This window comes from Gigantopelta aegis, chromosome 9 (genome assembly GCF_016097555.1).
Source record: "Gigantopelta aegis isolate Gae_Host chromosome 9, Gae_host_genome, whole genome shotgun sequence".
NCBI classification, from domain to species: Eukaryota; Metazoa; Mollusca; class Gastropoda; order Neomphalida; family Peltospiridae; genus Gigantopelta; species Gigantopelta aegis.
In genome coordinates, this window is record NC_054707.1 from 56,775,241 (window position 1) to 56,797,207 (window position 21,967).

At 36.1% G+C, this 21,967-nt stretch overlaps 1 protein-coding gene across 1 annotated transcript in view; it reads right to left on the minus strand.

Annotated features, from left to right (window-relative positions):
• Nucleotides 1-21,967, minus strand: part of LOC121381658 (NACHT and WD repeat domain-containing protein 2-like) — a 53,030-nt gene that overhangs the window by 19,737 nt on the left and 11,326 nt on the right. The window contains exons 2-3 of the mRNA XM_041510997.1: nt 21,505-21,674; nt 1,719-1,835 (exon numbers count right to left, since the gene is read on the minus strand). Coding sequence (XP_041366931.1) covers nt 1,719-1,835; nt 21,505-21,674 — 287 coding nt within the window. The remainder of the gene's footprint in view (nt 1-1,718; nt 1,836-21,504; nt 21,675-21,967) is intronic.

Here is a 21,967-nt window from a genome sequence, read left to right on the forward strand (position 1 = left end):
TGTTTTCGTATTGATGTAAAAGGAATGCAAGTCCCTAAAAACTATCGTAGTGCTATCGGACCTTCATTCCTTAAGAATTGTAGTCCTACCTGGACCTACGTGTCCAGTTTATTTACATGTTATTTTCTTTTCTTGTTATTCTGAGACGTGAAACAAAACTGAAGGGAGTTATCAATTGTTCTCCTAATTTATATTATGGGGAGCCATTTAAGATATTACTATATTAATGCAATATAAATTAACTCTTCTTGAAGTGTTCTAAGGGGAGTGACGGGGAGCGAGATTCACAGCTCCCAGTAAACGTCGAGGTCTGAAATTAATAGACGTTCGTCGCGTACCCTCTGTAATATGAACGAGCTATCAGAATCTGCAATGTATGCGACCACTGTACATGTTATAACTATGACATTTGACCCGACCTGACACCTGACCTGACCCCTGACATAACTGATTACTACGGATTAAACGACCAATGAGATTATTACACAAAAGTAGGTGCATCTCGCAGTCTTATGGTACCTGTGATGTAATGCTGTTATGTTGTCATGTTGTCTATTAACATGAACGAAAAAACCCCCACTATTGGCAGCATTTTCTGGTAGTGTGTCGGATACGTGTACGGTTTCATTATTATTTGATTTTCGTATTTTCATCCAGTTTAGGTTCAAACCCGCCGATCTTGGTACGCATCTATCAGCTATCTGGGTTATCTGTCCAGGGAATGAGTTAATACTTAAGCATTTGAAGCCAATTTAGGGTTTGAAATTTTTTGTAAAATGGAAAATATTAATGTCTTTTTCACTATCACAAACATCAAAGACGTACAAACTACAATCAACGACATGTGGCCAAGCAGATTAGAAAGTCTATAAAAATAAAATTATGAAGCATGCGGATTATATACAAGAAACACTAGCAACTTTTAATTCATTCTTCTTATTTGTATTAAAAGTTTGTGCATATAAATATATGAACGTATTTCGAATACAATGTGATACCGAACAACTCTTAGTTAACGACGCGAATACTATATTTCTGTTATTAATTAATTATTTTTATAGACTAGTACACAAGTTTGACAGATGAGTTTGATTATCTATGACATAAATTTATAGGATGTACAGATAACGTTCTTGTAAATTATGTTTAAATGTTTTCAAACTATTCTAAACTTATTTTGTTTCAGCATTTACCAGTTTGGATAAAAGTTTAAAAACATGATACCGTGAAGGAATTTTCAGCCTTTTCGATGCCTTGTTAATTATACATAAAATGGTAATAAACACAAACGAGCAATCCGAGTATGGGTAGACCATGTGGTGACACGAGGTTTTTCTCTCTAGGTTATTAATACATTAATAAGAAAATGTAAAAATATAATCGCCCTCAACCAAGAAGGCTCACTGTAACTTATTATAAAGGCGAAACACAATTTTTTTATAATTAAATACAAGCCTTTCGAGCGCTTTAAATTATAGAGACATCTCTCTCTCTCTCTCTCTCTCTCTCTCTCTCTCTCTCTCTCTCTCTCTCTCTCTCTCTCTCTCTCTCTCTCTCTCTCTCTCTCTCTCTCTCTCTCTCTCTCTCTCTCTCTCTCTCTCTCTTTATGTCTCTATACTTGTGTCTTTATATTTGTCTTCTGTATGTCTGGTTGTTATGTAAATATATTTAACTTTGTGCTTTTGCGCCTGTCTGTCTGTTGGTGTGTCTGTACTCACTATAAAACTGGGACCCATGGACAGGCGTTGACAGTTGTCTATTTCCTGCATACAGAGGTGAGTGGTCATGTGATCGTCGGTCGCCTCGTCCCGGATTCCCCAGCGCATGTCAACCACCTGAAACAAAAACAACAACACTTACACACCGGTCCAATAACGTGTACCATTTAAAACACTTACACACCGGTCCAATAGCGTGTACCATTTAAAACACTTACACACCGGTCCAATAGCGTGTACCATTTAAAACACTTACACACCGGTCCAATATCGTGTACCATTTAAAACACTTACACCAGTCCAATAACGTGTACCATTTAAAACACTTACACACCGGTCCAATAGCGTGTACCATTTAAACCACTTACACCAGTCCAATAACGTGTACCATTTAAAACACTTACACACGGTTCAATAACGTGTACCATTTAAAACACGTACACACCGGTCCAATAGCGTGTACCATTTAAACCACTTACACCAGTCCAATAACGTGTACCATTTAAAACACTTACACCAGTCCAATAACGTATACCATTTAAAACACTTACACCAGTCCAATAACGTGTACCATTTAAAACACTTACACCAGTCCAATAACGTGTACCATTTAAAACACTTACACCAGTCCAATAACGTATACCATTTAAAACACTTACACCAATCCAATAACGTATACCATTTAAAACACTTACACCGGTCCAATAACGTGTATCATTTAAACCACTTAAAAACCGGTTCAATAACGTGTACCATTTAAAACACTTACACACCAAAACTCCTACCTAAAGCGTATCAATCGACATAACCACCACATATATAAATAAAAAGAAAGAAAGAAAGAAATATTTTATTTAACGACGCACTCAACACATTTTATTTACTGTTATATGGCGTCAGACATATTGTTAAGGACCACACAGATTTTGAGAGGAAACCCGCTGTCGCCACTACATGGGCTACTCTTCCGATTAGCAGCAAGGGATCTTTTATTTGCGCTTCCCACAGGCAGGATAGCACAAACCATGGCCTTTGTTGAACCAGTTATGGATCACTGGTCGGTGCAAGTGGTTTACACCTACCCATTGAGCCTTGCGGAGTACTCACTCAGGGTTTGGAGTCGGTATTTGGATTAAAAATCCCATGCCTCGACTGGGATCCGAACCCAGTACCTACCAGCCTGTAGACCGAAGGCCTGCCACGACGCCACCGAGGCCGGTCATATATAAATACTACCACCGATCACTCTTAAAGTGAATCAGAAAACATTCGGGGTGAAGCTGCTCATTTTAGAGATAACGGGTAGCATCTATGACTACTCTAGTTCCGCACACAATTTGAGTACCTTTTATTTTACCAGAACCCCTCACATATTTCAAGCACAAGGCTAACTGACACAGTGGTACTAGATGCAATAAAATTGAATACAATTTTTGGCCAGATGAAACGGTTTTTTTTTGACAACCAACACACTCCCATTTACCGGCCTCGGTGGCGTCGTGGTTAGGCCATCGGCCAACAGGCGGGTAGGTACTGGGTTCGGATCCCAGTCGAGGCATGGGATTTTTAATCCAGATACCGACTCCAAACCCTGAGTGAGTGCTTCGCAAGGCTCAATGAGTAGGTGTAAACCACTTGCACCGACCAGTGATCCATAACTAGTTCAACAAAGGCCATAGTTTGTGCTATCCTGCCTGTGGGAAGCGCAAATAAAAGATCCTTTGCTGCTAATCGGAAAGAGTAGCCCATGAAGCGGTGACAGCAGGTTTCCTCTCAAAATCTATGTGGTCCTTAACCATATGTCTGACGCCATATAACCGTAAATAAAATATGTTGAGTGCGTCGTTAAATAAAACATTTCTTTCTTTCACACTCCTATTTATTACCAATCACAGGACTTGTAGTGTTAACTTCTCTATCAAAAGTTCGATGCATCTTGAACGCAAACAGGCACATGGTTAAACTACCGAAAAGGACACTCCAGTAGAAGTAACAATGCAAACACGCTGTGGACATCCGGTGTTAACTCCTGGACGATTTACGTGTCATTATTACTCGTGTGGATATTACAGCTTATTATAACCATCTTAAATATGGAAATAAATTGTAGTACACTGTGGGGAAATCATAGTTTGTGAGAAATACAATATATTTCTTGTAGTCACTAGGAAAGGCATAAAAATGTAATAAATTAAATAGAAGTAAATTTTAACTGAAAACGTTTCGTCGCGGTTCAGATAAGAATTATTATATGTAAAATTTTAATTTCTTTCGTTTCCAATATTAGTTTTAGTAAAAACAAGAAGTTTTTAAGACAATTACAAAAGTACGAAATTTACTGGCAAGAGATGCAATGACGGTTACTTCCCTTGTCTTAACTCTTGCACCATTACGTATTGATATAAATTAATTTCCGTTGTTTATAAAATTAAATTGTTTAATTAAATTGATATGCTTTTGTTAAAATGATATATAGTTTAAATGAAATATGTATTGAAAAATGTTTAATTAATATACAATGTGTTTAGAAATTACCTTGAAAAGTCAGGCAATGTGTAGATTACCTGAAATATTTAGGCAATCTACAGATTGGCTGAGTGAATCAGGCAATTTACAGATTGCCTGGTTTTACACATTTCCTGTAACATATGTTTATGTATGTATTTATATGAAACCCCTGAAAACCAGACAGCCATGGAACAAGACAAATGTCCGGTTTTGAGGTGTATCCGGTTTACAGAGCTTTCAGTATTGAGGTAAACCGTTTGTTGGTTGATGTTCTCTATAAAACAACAACAACAAAAAAGGGTTCAAACAATTGGAAAAATTAATTAAATTCCTAGTTGCTTTGCCGTTCATTGTGGTAATCGTGAGACGTACATGTAGGCTATGAAAAGGAGCTCAATCAAATTCGTAAGTTAATCTAACTTTGTAACAATCGAGCTCAGAATAAAGAGAGTACATGTGTTTCCTTCAGTTATTTAAACATCATAGCTGAATTAATCCCTTATTTTGGGTTTTGTCAACTGCACAACAGTGACACTGGATCATGCGCACATTAGTTCTGCGTACGCAATCACGTTATCGGCTGAGTGGGTATTCAAAGTACAAGTACTGCAGTAATGATTGACGTCGGTGTGACCGTCCGGTTTTCTGAGGTAAAATTTGCATTAAAGGAACACAATGGGACCGGATAATTTCGTTCGGTGCAGTTTAGAGGGGTTTCCGGTTTAGACGGGTACATTTTAGTGTTAAAAGACACGCAAATCACGGGACCGTGTAAAACGTCCGGTTTTGATGGAATTCCGGTTTACTGAGGGTCCTGTTTTGAGGGGTTTCACTGTATATATATATATATATATATATATATATATATATATATATATATATATATATATATATATATATACAGGCAATGTATATATATATATATATATATATATATATATATATATATATATATATATATATATATATATATATATATATAAACCATCGCTGCTGCTACACAGTGGGGATGTGGAGGATATATGCCCTCTTCCCCCCACCCCCCCCCCCACCCCCCGCTCCGCTAGTGTATCTTAATTAGTACATCAACAGAAAACATGTTAACGTTAGTTATGTTGATATACTCGATCTTTCAAATTAGACCCAAAATTGGGCAAATGGTGACCTTTGAATCGGATTCGGTACATTAGTTGATCATGGTAAGCCTACCCTAAACAATATTTTGACACCAGTTTCGTGACGTGTTATATATTTTTTTAATGTTTTTGTGTTATTATTATTATTTTTTTTTTTTTTTTTTTTTTTTTTTTTTTTTTTTTTTTTTTTTTTTTTTTTTTTTTGGGGGGGGGGGGGGGTTTGCTTGTTTGCTTGTGTTTGTTTTTGTTTGTTAGTTAAGTAGACTTCTTCAATCTGTATTGAATTCAATAATACAATGTAAAGTTATATTTTAAAGACGTTCTATCAATATGAGTAAGAGAATTCTGAAAAGTTGACGGTGAAATTAACCATTCTGATGTCCTGAAGTTCTACATGACCTAGAGTGCAATTCATGTGACTTTCTGTTTCACATATTTTAGACTTATTTTTAAATGGCGACACTTGGAACAGAGTTACTTGCAAGTTAAATCATTCTAATGTTCTAAAAACAGAGCGAATGTAAGCGAGGATGTGATCGAGGCAGAGTCATATTACCAATAGTAAACCTATATCTTCACCAAAACTAAAATAGAATTTGTAAGAAAAAAATAGTTAAAAAAAAAAACGAAAGAAAAAACAACAATGAATTGAAATATACTATAGTCCTGTTCAATTGTTTAGACCCTAAGTTTTTTTTTGCAAATGTTACGTTTAATTCCTATTCAATCCTTGTTGTCTTTACATTTGCGTGAAAACAAACCCAAACTCCGACAGGTTTGATATACAATTCATCATCTAAAATACACGAACTTGACTTATTTCTATTTTACAAAAAAATTCTGTATGATTTGATGCAGGTTAATTCTCCTATAAATAACTACGGCTATTTGCATAACAAAAGATTAGGATACGAGGCTACGTGAAGGCCATTATAGCTTGTTTCACTGAATCAAGGATATCAGTGTTTTGGAATAAAAAATGTGTACGGTACGAACTTTGTCTAACCTTTTCTTTAAACATGTACAAAGAACGGAAAAACACATGTAACCATTCCATGTACACGCGGTATATGGAATCAATTTTGCCAATACATTATTTATTTGACTTTTTTTATAAATTATATATTTACATACTGTACCTAACCCAACACAAGTAGAAAGCAAGGCCAGTACAGTACACCGATGGCTAGAATATCCCAAGGCTCAGTACTCGGTCCGTTCCTATTTTTAGTTTACGTCAACGACATTACCGATGAGCTTAATTGTGTAACTAGACTCTTTGCCGATGACACTAGTTTAACATCTTCATTAAATGACTTAGCCATTATAGAATCTAATTTTAACGAAAATTTACAGAAACTCCATAACTGGTCATCTCAGTGGCTTGTATCGTTTAATCCTAACAAAACCAGCGTAGTTGTATTCTCAAAAAATACGAATGATCCTCTTCCAATTAATTTATATTTTGGTAACACGCCTATTGATGTAACGCAAACACATAAATATCTAGGTTTAACGTTTGCAAACAATGGAAAATGGAAAAATCATATTCAAAACATATGTAAATCGGCTTCATCTATGGTTTCTGTGTTGAAGAAATACAAGTATTCTCTAGATCGACAAAATTAAAATTGATGCAAATATATGCAACGTTTATACGTCCAGTACTTGAATATGCATCTGAAGTTTGGGACGGATGCTCTGTTTTAGACGAGGAACATCTGGAAAAAGTTCAACTTAAAACTGCAAGTTTACCTTTGTTTGCATCACGAAATGCTCTATACTTAGAAACTGCTTTAGTTACCCTTTCTGAACGTCGAAAGGCGAAAAAATTATGTACTATGTTTAAAATACTTAATGGTATGGCTCCTGACTTTTTAACAAACTGCATTTCGCCTAGGGTAGAAGAACGTATTCATTATAGACTAAGAAACCAAAACGATTTATCTATTCCGTTTGCCAGAGCTAATATATTAAAACTATCCTTTTTCAATTCGACTATTGATCAGTGGAACACCTTGCCATTAGAAATTAGAAACTGTGAGAAAATTTCAATTTTTAAAAAAGCAGTTGCACCTGAAGGTTACAAGGTGCCTTCGTTCCACTTATGTGGAAATCGAATGGAAAATATCTTACATACAAGATTACGGCACGCTTGTAGTGTCTTAAATGCTGATTTATATCGCTGTGGACTAGTTACAGATCCATCTGCAAATGTGGGTATCATTACGAGAGCAGCTTCCATTACTTCTTTCAGTGTAAACTTTATATATCTATTAGACTCTTTTAGTACATTTGTACCAGTAAACCTCCAGTTAGTACTAAACGATAGAACCACATTAAGTGACGATACAAACAAGCAAATATTTCATTATGTTCAAAAATACATTAAACAAACAGAAAGATTCAATAAATAAAATATGGTTTAATAAATGATTAGATAAATAAATTATGGCTCGACAAAAGTATATCAAAATGTGCGGAACTTATCGACTATCCCACGTCAAAGCCGCGCCGTCTGATTAGAAAGATAACCTACTTTAGTTTACTCATTTTTCTTTTCTTTAGTACTTTATTCACACTACAAATCTATTTTGCTTGATATTCTATGTATTAACTTTGTTCTGAATATTTATTGTAGTCTTTCTTCCGGTTTCACTATATCTGCACTGCTAATTTGTCTTGTTTAGTGTTTGGTGTATTTACTTTGTTTCAAATATTTGTAGTAATAGTAGTCGCCTATAACGTCATAATATTTGTAATTAGGAGAGGGCCTCATAAGTTGGATAACTTGTGCCCAATCCTTTTGTATATTATATGCAATAAAACGTGTTTCAAATAAACCTAACACAACTACATACGAAGCCAGAGGTGGGTGTGGGGTTGGGCAGAGGGCCATGCCTCCACCAATCACGGGTATACAGTTTTCTAGCCACGTATGTGTACAATATGTCACAATGAACATCACGAGATTAAGACCTGACCCCAACACCCCTCACTAAAAGGGAACGTGGCCTTCGGCTGAACACTAGCCCGTGCATAATAATAAATATTATATATTATTCATGGACATACAACCTGACAGTCATAATGTATCAACCTATCTTATAGTTACTTTACAGTGTTTTATCCCCAATAGCACCCAAACTTATTTATTTGTGTATCAATACACTACATAAATGAAATAGCAGGCGCGGACCCAGAAGTTTTTTAACAGTAGGGGCCCAAAATCCGTTGTTGCTTTTGAACAGGTGAATGGGATACGTTTTCATGTTTTATGTATTCTGTAATATATATAGAGGGGGTCGCGTCGCCTAAATCCGCGCCTGAATTGTTTATTGACTTATGTTTCCAAATTGTTTCTTAAATATAGGTCATACTACAATATATTCCGCTAAAAAGGTGGAAAAGAACATTAGTTTGAAACACACTATAGAGTGATGCTTTTGTTATGCAAATAGCCGTAGTTAATTATAGGACAAAGAACCAGCATTCAAAACATATATAGATTTTTGTAAAATGGAAATAAGTCAACTTAGATGACGAATTGTATATGAAATATGTCGAAGTATGGGTTTGTTTTCACGCGTATGTAAAGAAAACAAGTACTGAATAGGAATTAAACGTAACATTTACAAAAACCTTAGGGTCTAACCAAATGAACAGGACTATAATAGGCTTATCTCATGTATCATGCACGTGTTTAGTATATGTTTTTATATGTGTTTTTAATTAAAACCGCGATGCTTTCATATGCCGATCCCAATGTCACGTACAGAGATTTAATTAAGACGAGCGAGGTGAAACCGTAATGGTATGGCTTTCTCTTCGCATATCCGTGCACTTTGGATTTTCGTTTCTCTGGCCTTCTCATTTTGCATGTTCCGTATTAACGAAATAATCCCACAGAAACGAAAAAAAAAAGTGGTTTGATATTTTATCTGATAAAATCGTATGTAACATCGACGCCGAGATTAATGGGGAGAGTCAGGCGAGGACGATCGGGTTTCAGGGTACGAGACACCCGTTATTAAATGATTGAGTGATGCAAATGAAGTTAGTAGTCGTTGAATTATTCATCACTCTATTTCCTTTGTTTGTTCGCTATTACCTGAACATACACACAACTGATGGGCATGCTGAAATAATTATGAGTTATGAGTTAAAGTTTAGCCACGCAGGTGGTAACAAAACGCACATCGTAGGAAGCTAAACCTACCTGAACTTTGTTTTTTATATACCAATTAAATATATTGTCCCTAACTGTAAATTGTTAGACCAATGTATTTTAATCTGTTGTCCTTTATAGAATGAATGAACGAGCGTTTAACGACATCCCAGCACAAAAATACACATCGGCTTTTGGGTGTCACAAATGGTAAGTATATGAAAGTTCTCCTTTACAGTTTATCACTTAAAGGCTAAGCAAAATATAAAATTTTGTTAAAAAGTCATATTTATTTATAAAAATTAGAATACAGATTGCCATAATGTTAAAAACTGAAAAAAAAAGAGAGCTAAAAAAAACCCAAAAACCCTCCCCCTCCCTCATGTCCAATCCAAAAGAAAGGAAAACAACTCCACAAAAGTAACAAAAACAAACAAACAAAAAGGAAAAAAAATAACTACGTCGCGTCACACTTTGATCAGCGTTAATGTCAGCTACTGTGTTTTTAACGAGTGTATTTCATGATTTAATTGTTTACGAAGGTTCATAACGGTCGTACACCCACATAGAGATTTTCTAACCGTTAATACTAACTTACCTCACGTCGGATTATGTCAGAATAATCATTCATTCGAAGCGCTGTTGTGAATAAAGACATAAATACACACGCTTCAATGAACGAATGAATGGAATGAATGAACGACAACCCAGCACAAGACAGGCCCGTAAGAACCGAGGGCGGCGGACCTGTGCGCCCCCCCCCCCCCCCCCCCCCCCCCCCCCCGCCCCTCCCCCAACACGAGGAAGAGGAAAATATACGTGTCTGTCTTTTACTCTATATAAATAAAGATATAAATCTGTCTTGCGCCACTCCCAACCATCCCCTCTCCAGATATCGTTCCTGCGAGTCTTCAGAAACTACATCAGCTGTTGGGTGTTACTGTAAAACAATCTCGACAAGTAGTCACCAAATAAACAAATGACTAATCCTTCTTCAGGGTTCGACTCCCGGAGTGTTACCAAGATTAAGTAGCACCCCACTTGACCCCCATGAGGTGATTTTTTTTTTTACACATACACATAGATAGCAAATGTGGATAAAAAAAAATCCAAGCAGTTTATTTGCGTTTATTTAACAAACAATCAAACTTATCTTGTCCAACCAGTTACAGGAGCATCTCAAAAGTGACATAGGACAAAGCTGACTATTTATTACATAAATGACATTATTAATCAGCTGATCATAATACACGTATACATTACAAACGGCCCGCGTCATACACGTCATAGAGGGTCAATACGATACATTCCTTATTGGCTTATGGGTTTATATGAGAATGGTATTTCCGGTATATTTTACCTATATATACTTAAAGGCAAAAGTTATTGTGACATGGATTGTTTGGAGTAAAACATTTGTGAATTAAGTTATGGATGTAAACCAGAGAAAATGTGCATGAAACAGCTCCAAGAAATGCAACCAAGCAGTTGTTACAGCGAGTGCATGCTTTGTGCAAGAAACATAGAATGTTCAGTGTTCACCATAAGAGGCCAGACATTCAGTCACAAATCATTGCCACCCTGTGAAGCCTTCAGAAGTCCAAAAGTTAGAAAAACACCATTAGTGAACTGTTTGATGCAATTTCGTCAAGCCACGCCTCAGTGAAAATGACAGATGGCGAGTCATAGGGATGCTTGAATCTGGGACCTCGCAGCGTCACGTCGCACGTCAATTCAACGTCCACAGAAACACCATATGGCACTTATGGCAACGGTATTATCAAAACAACCAGGTCAGGGACCGTCCCCGTAGCGGCCAACCACCCGTGACAACCCCTCGCCAAGACACATGGATCCTAACCATGCATCTGCGAAAAAGGCATTTCCAGGAACTTTCTCCGGCGTTTAGTGGCCTCAATGAGACGACGGTACCTGGCCTGTATCAGTGCTCAAGGTGGACACACTCTCTACTGACTGTGTGAATTTCGCTCTGGGCCCTCTCTAGTGATGTAGCTCATTTGCATATGGCAGGTGCGCCCTTTTCATGGACTATTGCTCGTTCCCATACCTTCGGACATTTCTCTTTCCATGTTATAACGTTTCATACACGGCAGTAAAAACTTATCATCAATTATCTTTGTCTTTTGTCTGTCACAATAACTTTTGCCTTTTAGTATATTAGGTCACCTCACAAAGACTGCGTCGATTTCTTTTGAGTGTTGTAAGAAATATGAAGCTAATTTGCTTTTTATGAAAACATTTTATGTTATTATGGGTGTTAATTTCCGACGCTTTTGCACTGTAAATTTCCGATTTTTTTTTTTTTTTTTACTTTAGTACTATTACAAACTGTAATGATTAGACCTATGATCCATGTACAGCCATTATGGTTACCGTTCTTAATGCAACCAGTCGTCAGTCCAAATTAAACGTTTTGTTTTGGGAACAAAGTTTATTGCCTTCTCTGTCATAATTTTCCATTAGACGTCCTAGTCAGTAACATTATCGGTTAGGGGCGGGACGTAGCCCAGTGGTACAGCGTTCGCTCGATGCGCGGTCGGTATGGGATCGATCCCCGTCGGTGGGCCCATTGGGCTATTTCTCGTTCCAGCCAGTGCACACGACTGGTAAATCAAAGGCCGTGGTATGTACTACCCTGTCTGTGGGATGGTGCATATAAAAGATCCCTTGCTGCTAATTGGAAAGAGTAGCCCATGAAGTGGCGACAGCGGGTTTCCTCTCTCAATATATGTGTGGTCCTTAACCATATGTCTGACGCCATATAACCGTAAATAAAATATGATGAGTGCGTCGTTAAATAAAACATGTCTTTCTTTCATTATCAGTTATTCTCTGAGGCTATTTTTCGAGAAATTGGCGTTTATCTTTTAAAAGACACACACACGCGTGCGCGCGCATACGCACACACACGCACACACACAGCTATGTTGTACGACTCATTTTGGATACATGTCAGTGCACATGACACGTCCAGGTGTACGGAAAGAAAACTAGATTTTGATTTTTAGTCACTGTGTTGCTTGGCTATTATTACTTTTATAACGATAATATCCTTTCCAAAAAACAGGAAATCTTAGGCCAAGAAGTAAGTGCTCGGACCTATAACAAGGCAAATAAAAACACCCCGTTAATAACATCACGATCTGTGGGAATGTTACACTGGCGTCTGGTTAAAAGACGTGCCAAAATGTTACAGGCAAACTTCAGCTAGTGAAAGTAGCATTTCAACATACAAATCACTTTAATTCTTGCTCAGTTATCAGCACCACATCGAGTCACATTAAATCTCGCAATTAGGAACATTTGTTGATCGTGATGAATGGATTCTCTCTCTCTCTCTCTCTCTCTCTCTCTCTCTCTCTCTCTCTCTCTCTCTCTCTCTCTCTCTCTCTCTCTCTCTCTCTCTCTCTCTCTCTCTCTCTCTCTGTCTGTTTGACATCCAATAGCAGATGATTAATTAATGAATGTGTTTTAGTGGTGTCATTAAACAAAAAACAAACCCTCTTTTTAAACTCTTGCTGCTTATCAAAAGGAATATATATATTTTTTTTTTAAATCAATGTGCTCTAGTGGAGTCGTTAAACAAAACAACGGCAGAGTACTCGGACCACCAATAATGATAACCGACTGGTTAAGACGTGATGTTACATTTTAATTGGACAAAGAACTGGCTGTTATTTTTATATAATTTATATTTTTTGCATCATCAGGCCTGCCGGTGACTGCCAATGGATTATCACTGTGCATAGTTCTGCGCTACCTTTACTCTTTATCAGGCGCGAACCCAGGGGTTGGGGTGTGGGGTGTGGGAGGAGGTTCGCGTTTCAATGGCATTTCGCCATTTTCCGTTAAGTTACGCCTATTACCGAAGACGTTACCATGTAAACGTTTATTGGACGTGACGTCAACAATGCTTTGATATTTTAATATGCTTGTTAGCGATACTACGTATATTCTTCTGAATAATATTATTATTTAACAGAAACGCGTTTTAACGTTTATCAGCATGTTAATTTATTTTAAATGTGTACAACTACTACTACCTAATGACGACACCTATCTATTGTGCTATTCACTTGCAATATATGCTGCAAATATCGAGTGGAGAGGTAAGTGTTTGATTGTTTAATTGTTTGTTTATCAGGACCGAGTAGGGGGTTTGGCGTGTAAGCATTGTTTGTTTATATTTATTTTTGTGTTTATATCCACTTACGGTTTAAGCATTAGTTGTTAGTGCTTAGTAAGAGAGAAGTCGGTGTAGTGCACCTACCTATTGAGTAGTTAAACTCGCTATGGGTGAGAGCCAGTACTAAGATGCGAACCCAGTACCTACTAGCCTTAAGTCCGGTGACGTAACCAGTAAACCGAGGCCGGTCATACGCATTGGCATATCCAGGATGTGTTTGTTTTGTTTTTTGTTTTTTGTTGGGGTTTTTGGGGGGGAGGGTGTTTGGGTTTTTTTGTGTTTTTGTTTTTGTTTTTTGGGGTGTGTGTGTTTTGTTTTATTTTTGTTTTTGTTTTTGTTTTTGTTTTTGTTTTGTTGTGTTTTGTTTGTTTGTTGTTGTTTGTTTTATTTTGTTTTGGTGGGAAAGGAGGCACCCATACAGTCAGTGAATTGTGTTAGGGGGCGACAGGAACATATAAAAGATGTTGGGGAAAAGAAGGCGTGATTGGGGGGCGTGACCCCATGACCCCCCCCCCCCCCCCCTTTTCTGGCTATGCCAATGCATATTAATGAAGTGTACAATAAAATACACAAAATATGTTTCAAAATATTAGTTTTAAAAAGTGCCGTCTGTCAAACTCGCACGTGTATGGTATAGAAGAATGGAACACTTAATGACAACTTTGAACACGCATATATCTAATCAAGGGACAGGACGATGCCAGTGGTAAAGCGCTCACTTCGTGCGTTGTCGGTTTGGGATCGATTCTCGTCGGTGGGACCAATGGGCTATTTCTCGTTCCACTCTGTGCACCACGACTGCTATATGAAACTCCGTGGTAGATACTATCCTGTCTGTGGCATGGTACATATAAAAGATCCCTTGCTACTAATGGGGAAATGTACCGTGTTTCCTCTCTAAGACTATTTGTTAAAATTACCAAATGTTTTACATCCAATAACCGATAATTAATAAATCAATGTGCTCTAGCGGTGTCGTTAAACGAAACAAACTTTTATATCTAATCAAACGGTGTCTTTGAAACATTTATTATTTTCTTGAACACTAACGAAATACGTAAATATCCAACTCCAGTGTACTAGTATAGCTTATTGATGTAACCCGTTTGTTAGATCAGGAATTAGGGCATTATAGTTTCTGATCCAGGTTGACAAAAAGGAGCAAATTCAAACTAAAAAGGTCTCAGTTTAGTATTTACTGAGGGTTGGATGGAGCAGCCGCCATGCACTCATCCTCACTAAGGCTGGCTCTGCAAATGTTACAATAACATACGTACTATTTTTGTTTGTTGGCGGCGGGTTGCGGCTATTGTTTGATCTTTGTTACATAGTGTGTGTTATAACCTGGCACAGGTAGGGTGTGTCTGACACGAGTAATTAATTCTAAACTATGATTTAAGTATCCCGAAACACTGTGTTGTGTCTGAGATGTAAGCGTCAGTTACAATTCCACTCATATTCATATTAGTGATTCTTTGTTACATCGCATGCATACGTCAATTACTACTGAAATACCACGATGTGTTCACTTGAGGTAACACAAGGAATGGGTGTTTAACTACACCGCAGCATGTTAGGTAGACGATAATGAGTTTTCAAATTACATGTACAACAAAGTGAAGAGACGAGAAGCAAAATGAAGTGAAATGAAGAAATATTACATTGAAAAAAATTAAGTCAAATAAAATCAGGTGAAATAAAGTCGCGTGAAGTAAAGTAAAATGAAGTAAAGTGATATAAGGTTACAGCAAACAAAAATGAAGTAAATTTAAAGTTAAATTAAAGTAAAGTAAAGTTAAACTAGTTGAAGTAAAATGAAGTGACGTGAAGAGAAGAGAAGTGAAGTGAAGAGAAGTGAAGTGAAAAGAAGTGAAGTGAAGAGAAGCGATGCAAAGCAAAGTAAAAAGTAAAAGTAAAAGTAAGAGTAGAAGAAAAGTAAAGTGTAAAGTAAAGTAAAGTGTAAAGTAAAGTAAAGTGTAAAGTAAAGTGTAAAGTAAAGTGTAAAGTAAAGTAAAGTGTAAAGTAAAGTAAAGTGTAAAGTAAAATGTAAAGTAAAGTAAAGTGTAAAGTAAAGTAAAGTGTAAAGTAAAGTGTAAAGTAAAGTAAAGTGTAAAGTAAAGTGTAAAGTAAAGTAAAGTGTAAAGTAAAGTAAAGTAAAGTGTAAAGTAAAGTGTAAAGTAAAGTAAAGTGTAAAGTAAAGTAAAGTAAAGTGTAAAGTAAAGTGTAAAGTAAAGTAAAGTGTAAAGTAAAGTAAAGTGTAAAGTAAAGTGTAAAGTAAAGTAAAGTGTAAAGTAAAGTGTAAAGTAAAGTAAAGTGTAAAGTAAAGTAAAGTGTAAAGTAAAGTGTAAAGTAAAGTAAAGTGTAAAGTAAAGAAAAGTGTAAAGTAAAGTGTAAAGTAAAGTAAAGTGTAAAGTAAAGTAAAGTGTAAAGTAAAGTAAAGTAAAGTGTAAAGTAAAGTAAAGTGTAAAGTAAAGTGTAAAGTAAAGTAAAGTGTAAAGTAAAGTGTAAAGTAAAGTAAAGTAAAGTGTAAAGTAAAGTAAAGTAAAGTGTAAAGTAAAGTAAAGTAAAGTGTAAAGTAAAGTGTAAAGTAAAGTAAAGTGTAAAGTAAAGTGTAAAGTAAAGTAAAGTAAAGTGTAAAGTAAAATGTAAAGTAAAGTAAAGTAAAGTAAAGTGTAAAGTAAAGTGTAAAGTAAAGTAAAGTGTAAAGTAAAGTGTAAAGTAAAGTAAAGTGTAAAGTAAAGTAAAGTGTAAAGTAAAGTAAAGTTTAAAGAAAAGTAGAGTGTAAAGTAAAGTAAAGTAAAGTAAAGTGTGAAGTAAAGTAAAGTAAAGTAAAGTGTAAAGTAAAGTGTAAAGTAAAGTAAAGTAAAGTAAAGTGTAAAGTAAAGTAAAGTTTAAAGAAAAGTAGAGTGTAAAGTAAAGTAAAGTAAAGTAAAGTAAAGTGTGAAGTAAAGTAAAGTAAAGTAACATAAAGTAAAGTAACGTAAAGTGTAAAGTAAAGTAAAGTTTAAAGAAAAGTAGAGTGTAAAGTAAAGTAAAGTAAAGTAAAGTAAAGTGTGAAGTAAAGTAAAGTAAAGTAACATAAAGTAAAGTAACGTAAAGTAAAATAAAGTAAAAAGTAAAGTAAAGTAATATGTGATGGGTACATGGACGCGATGTGTTCGTTGTGCTGTATCGAGATATCATATGATTCAGTTTATATTTATATTGCCAAAACATGGGTTTTTTTTAAATAAAGTCACCAAATGCTGTAATACTTGATATATTTAAACATTTCATTCACGACATAAATACGCCCTTTTATCAAATCATTTTGTATTTTAACCATTGACAACCATGATCAATTTTATGACCATAAATGAAAATATTTTATAATTCTGTTAAATAGAATTGAAATTTTAACTTTACACGTCAGTGAGTTTTTTCTCGAAAGTTTCTGCTAATCCTGTCACAATAAAAGAATAGACGCACTAGAACACCGATTCCTTATTACAAACAACAAAGAGGGTCTAAAAATTGCAAATCTATGTTCAATTTCTTTTAATTATAATCAGAGGAAGGTGTCGCACTACAGTCGGCCATGATTGATGGCAGCACTTCCGGTGAGAACAGATTTCAAAAGGACTCTAATTTCCCGCTTTTTATTCAGCCTATTATTCCACAACAGACTCTGTAGAAGTTAATGACCATTTATGGCTAAGATAAGCAACTGGCGCAGAGAAATATAAACAGTCAGTCATGCCACCTTGAAGTTCTTTCAATCAAACGTAATGGCAGAGTCGTAAACGTTGGGTCATTAAACAAGCCAGTGTAAAAAAAAAATGAATGAATTTGACAGAACAAGTCAAAGAAGTTAGTGCGCAGTTAAATAGTTACAGTGACAAAACGTTATTCGAAAAGTCTTTCGACCTGGCTATAAACTTCAAAGCCATCATCATTATCTCAGTTTCGATCAAGGAAATTCATAAGAAGAAAAGTATTCACTTAACAAAATAGAAACCATTAATATAATTGCATTAAATATCCAATTTACAAAACACAAACCATTAATATATATTAAATATACAATGAAGATCAGTTATAAAAACGAGCGCTTGTGTACATTTTCTGTGTTATTGGTAAAGAACCAAGGTACACTAGATTTTAAAGGTAGTGTTGGTCATAACACCTGCAGCAGAAGTTATGCTCATCTTTGGCAAACACCTGATATCATCATTGTTTCGACAGTGATTCATGAGTGCATGTCATCAAAGCTATATTTTCCCCCATGAACTCTGTCCTGTGCTAGGTTTGATTTAGTACCTATTATGTGAGTGGCAGTCCTCAATGAGCGGTGCAGGAAGGGTGAATTGTCCAGTAAAGGATCTTCTCGGGAGTGGCTGTCTTATAGACGAGGCACTCGATAGAGATTCATGGAATCAAACATATAGTTTGCCAAATGCCCATTCGACTATGCAGAGATACGGTTTTGATCATGGATAACGGTTTTGTCATTCAGATTCATTCATTTCTGTTTAACTTGATTTTGCTGGAAACTAACTTCAGCTATCTGACCTTTTTTCTGACTTGGACATGGGCTAATGGTTAGATGCTACTGGTTAGTGAACTAAAACAACATCAACAAAAGTCAGCAAACTATTGTTTTATGTTCGAAAGTAAATGTTTGGTTTCTAATAAATTCGTCTTAAAGTTTCATTATTAAATTTAAGCTAGAGCATTAGTCATTTTCATTTTACATGCACACACACACACACACACACACACACACACACACACACACACACACACACACACACACACACATACATGTATATATATATATATATATATATATATATATATATATATATATATATATATATATATATATATATATATAATTAAGACAAATTTAATTTACAGTTTCTTTTATAGCATATACAAGTTTTTCAAAGATCTCATGCCAGTAATGTTTTTATTTTGTCTTGTATGACATCGTGGAACCGATTAATTTCAGAATATTTATTGCAAGTTTCAAAATAGCTAAATCCGTTATGTTCGCTATGATAAAGTCTGAGTTTGTTATTTTGTGTTACTGCGTGTACTATTATTAAACAAATATAATGGTTATTAGGTCACTTGACATTGCTAAATCAAAGCTAATACTAGTATGACATCGTGGGACAGATTAATTTTAGCATATTGATTCCAAGTTTTAAAATAGCTAAACCCGTCACTGCATTTACTATTAGGTCTATATTTATTTTATTTTATTCGTGAGTGTACTGTTATAAAAACAATATTATAGCTATTAGGTCATTTGACATTTACTAAATCAAAGCCAGACAACCTAATATTATAAAACGTTTTATTCAAGGAGAAACAATGCGTCTAGAAAACACTTGGTTATCGCAAACCCCACGGCGTTGTTGCTAGGCACTTTTAACATCACGCGATAGCGAGAAATACCGAGAAAAAGAAATTAGTTTCCTGCCCTGGTTTATAAAGGATTTTTTTTGTTTTACTTGTCAAAAGAGCCCACTTCCTGTCGCCGTGTAATCAGCTGCACTTTGTCCTGGCGGTCATGCAATGCAAACTGGAGGCTTCTCACTGTGGGAAACCGCAGCCTGCCTCCCCAAGTACCATGTGGGTATTGATGGTGACACAGACCATAAAAATAAGACATTAATATAGCTGATTTGAGGCCAATGGCTGAACAAAGCCATGTTCATTATGGTATTTTACATCTATCAGACATCCACCTCTGTTTGGAGAACCACCTGTCTTAAGAGGCAGCTCGGTTATTGTCCAGAATCATGTAATGTAATACAGACTTGTTTAGATAATAAAGCTAACTGTCTTAACGAGGGTGTGTGGCTAATTTGAAATGGGGTGTGGTAGAAATTTTGTCGAAACCCGACAGTGATCTAAATAGCTAACAGTCTTAATAGCAGGCCCGTAGGACTCACCTTAAAAGTTGGGGGAGGGGGCTAATTTGAATTGGGGGCTAGAAATAGTGTCGAAGCCCGACAATGATCTAAACAGGTTGATTGTTTGTTTCGTTGTTTCTGTAATTTTTGTTTTATTTTTGTCAGTCTATAGTCGCCGCAAAATTAGAGGTTATTATTACAATTTTGTCATATGAGGAAGCATTGTTTTTTTTAATTCTAGACTGAAATTACTATAAGGGTGTTTAAAAGTTGAAATACCGCTTTTTGGCCGAATTCAACGAAAATGTACGATTCTGCATAACAACATTTATTCATATTAGCATTACTACCAAACAGCTATGGGGTTGCAAACGAAGCATTTTTACATAGATGACAACTAATTTTGAGGGTAAAATGATGAAAATACATGGTAAAAAGGTCTCAGATTAGCACATTTTGCCCGAATATCTGTATAATTTTTTCCCGAACTTGAGGTTTTGTTCCAGCACTAGGGTGGCAGTCCCACCCCCCCCCCCCCCCCCCCCCCTGGCTCGTAGGCGTATGTCTATATATGTACTTGTTCCTTCTTTATTTGGTTTGGTGTTGTTGTTTTCTTTTGTTTTCTGTGATATTTATTTTAATGTTTGTCTTCTTACTATTTTCTATTATTATGTATAGAAGTGGACTCCCAATATGGGTGTAACCGGATTCCAGTCCTCCACCACCGTACAGCCTGTTGTTTGGGATGTGGCTTCATGTGTTTAGACAGTGTGATAAATGTGTATGTGTGCCACACACCTGACCTCTTTTGTTAAGTTCATCTAGTTCACCGTGTTTCTCTGAACACCTTATCATCTAGCAAAACACTGGAGCGAGATGAGATGTAGTCCAGTCGTAGAGCGCTCGCTATCGGCTCGAATGCCGTATATTAATTAATCCATCGGTCCTAAGACTGGTAGGTCCTATGGTCGCATCCAGAACGTCGAAGTTTGTTTTGTTTAACATCAGTAGTGTACATTCATTTAATAATAATCGGCTACTGGATGTCAAGAATTTGATAATATTTTTACTCGTAATCTTAGCGAAAGCCATATATATTTTTAAATTAGCCTTTAATATCTCAATCGCGATGTACAGGTTGGAAAGAAAGAAATGTTTTATTTAACGACGCACTCAACACATTTTATTTACGGTTATATGGCGTCAGACATACGGTTAAGGACCACACAGATTTTGAGAGGAAACCCGCTGTCGCCACTACATGGGCTACTCTTCCGATTAGGCAGGATAGCACAAACCATGGCCTTTGTTGAACCAGTTATGGGTCACTGGTCGGTGCAAGTGTTTTACACCTACCCATTGAGCCTTGCGGAGCACTCACTCAGGGTTTGGAGTCGGTATCTAGGTTAAAAATTCCATGCCTCGACTGGGATCCGAACCCAGTACCTACCAGCCTGTAGACCGATGGCCTGCCACGACGCCACCGAGGCCGGTGTACAGGTTGGAATAGGGGGGGGGGGGTCGCATCCAGGTGTCATGCTCAGTATAGAAGTGGAAGACCACCACACCAACGTCTCTCTGACTAGCTGTTAACAAAGTAGCTTTGACCAACTATCGCAGTCTAATACACCCGCAGTCAACTGAGTCTGACAATCCTAGTCAGACGGCCCTGATAGCTGAAGTATGTGTCCAGCTCAGCGTGCTTAAACCTTAATTGGATATAAACACAAAATATATTTTTTAATTGAATGAAATGATGATGTCAGCAGATACAAGAATTTGTTCAAATGTGAATTAGACATTGGTTTAACAGTTACAACAATAACAATAAAAGTATGTGATAAATAGAGCTAAAACGTACCTGGAATTCCAAACCGTGTTTCTCACGACAGTATTCTTTAACTTTCGGGTAAACATTTTCCATAAGACTGTTCCGTTCCAATGTCGTATCTGAAAAAAGAGTTAGAACCCAGAACTTGCCATGAGTCTCACTATCACAGAACAATAAAGTAAATATAATGTTATCTATTCATATTACACTATCACAGAACAATAAAGTGAATATAATGTTATCTATTCATATTACACTATCACAGAACAATAAAGTGAATATAATGTTATCTATTCATATTACCATGAGTCTCACTATCACAGAACAATAAAGTGAATATAGTGTTATCTATTCATAATACCATGAGTCTCACTATCACAGAACAATAAAGTGAATATAATGTTATCTATTCATATTACCATGAGTCTCACTATCACAGAACAATAAAGTGAATATAATGTTATCTATTCATATTACCATGAGTCTCACTATC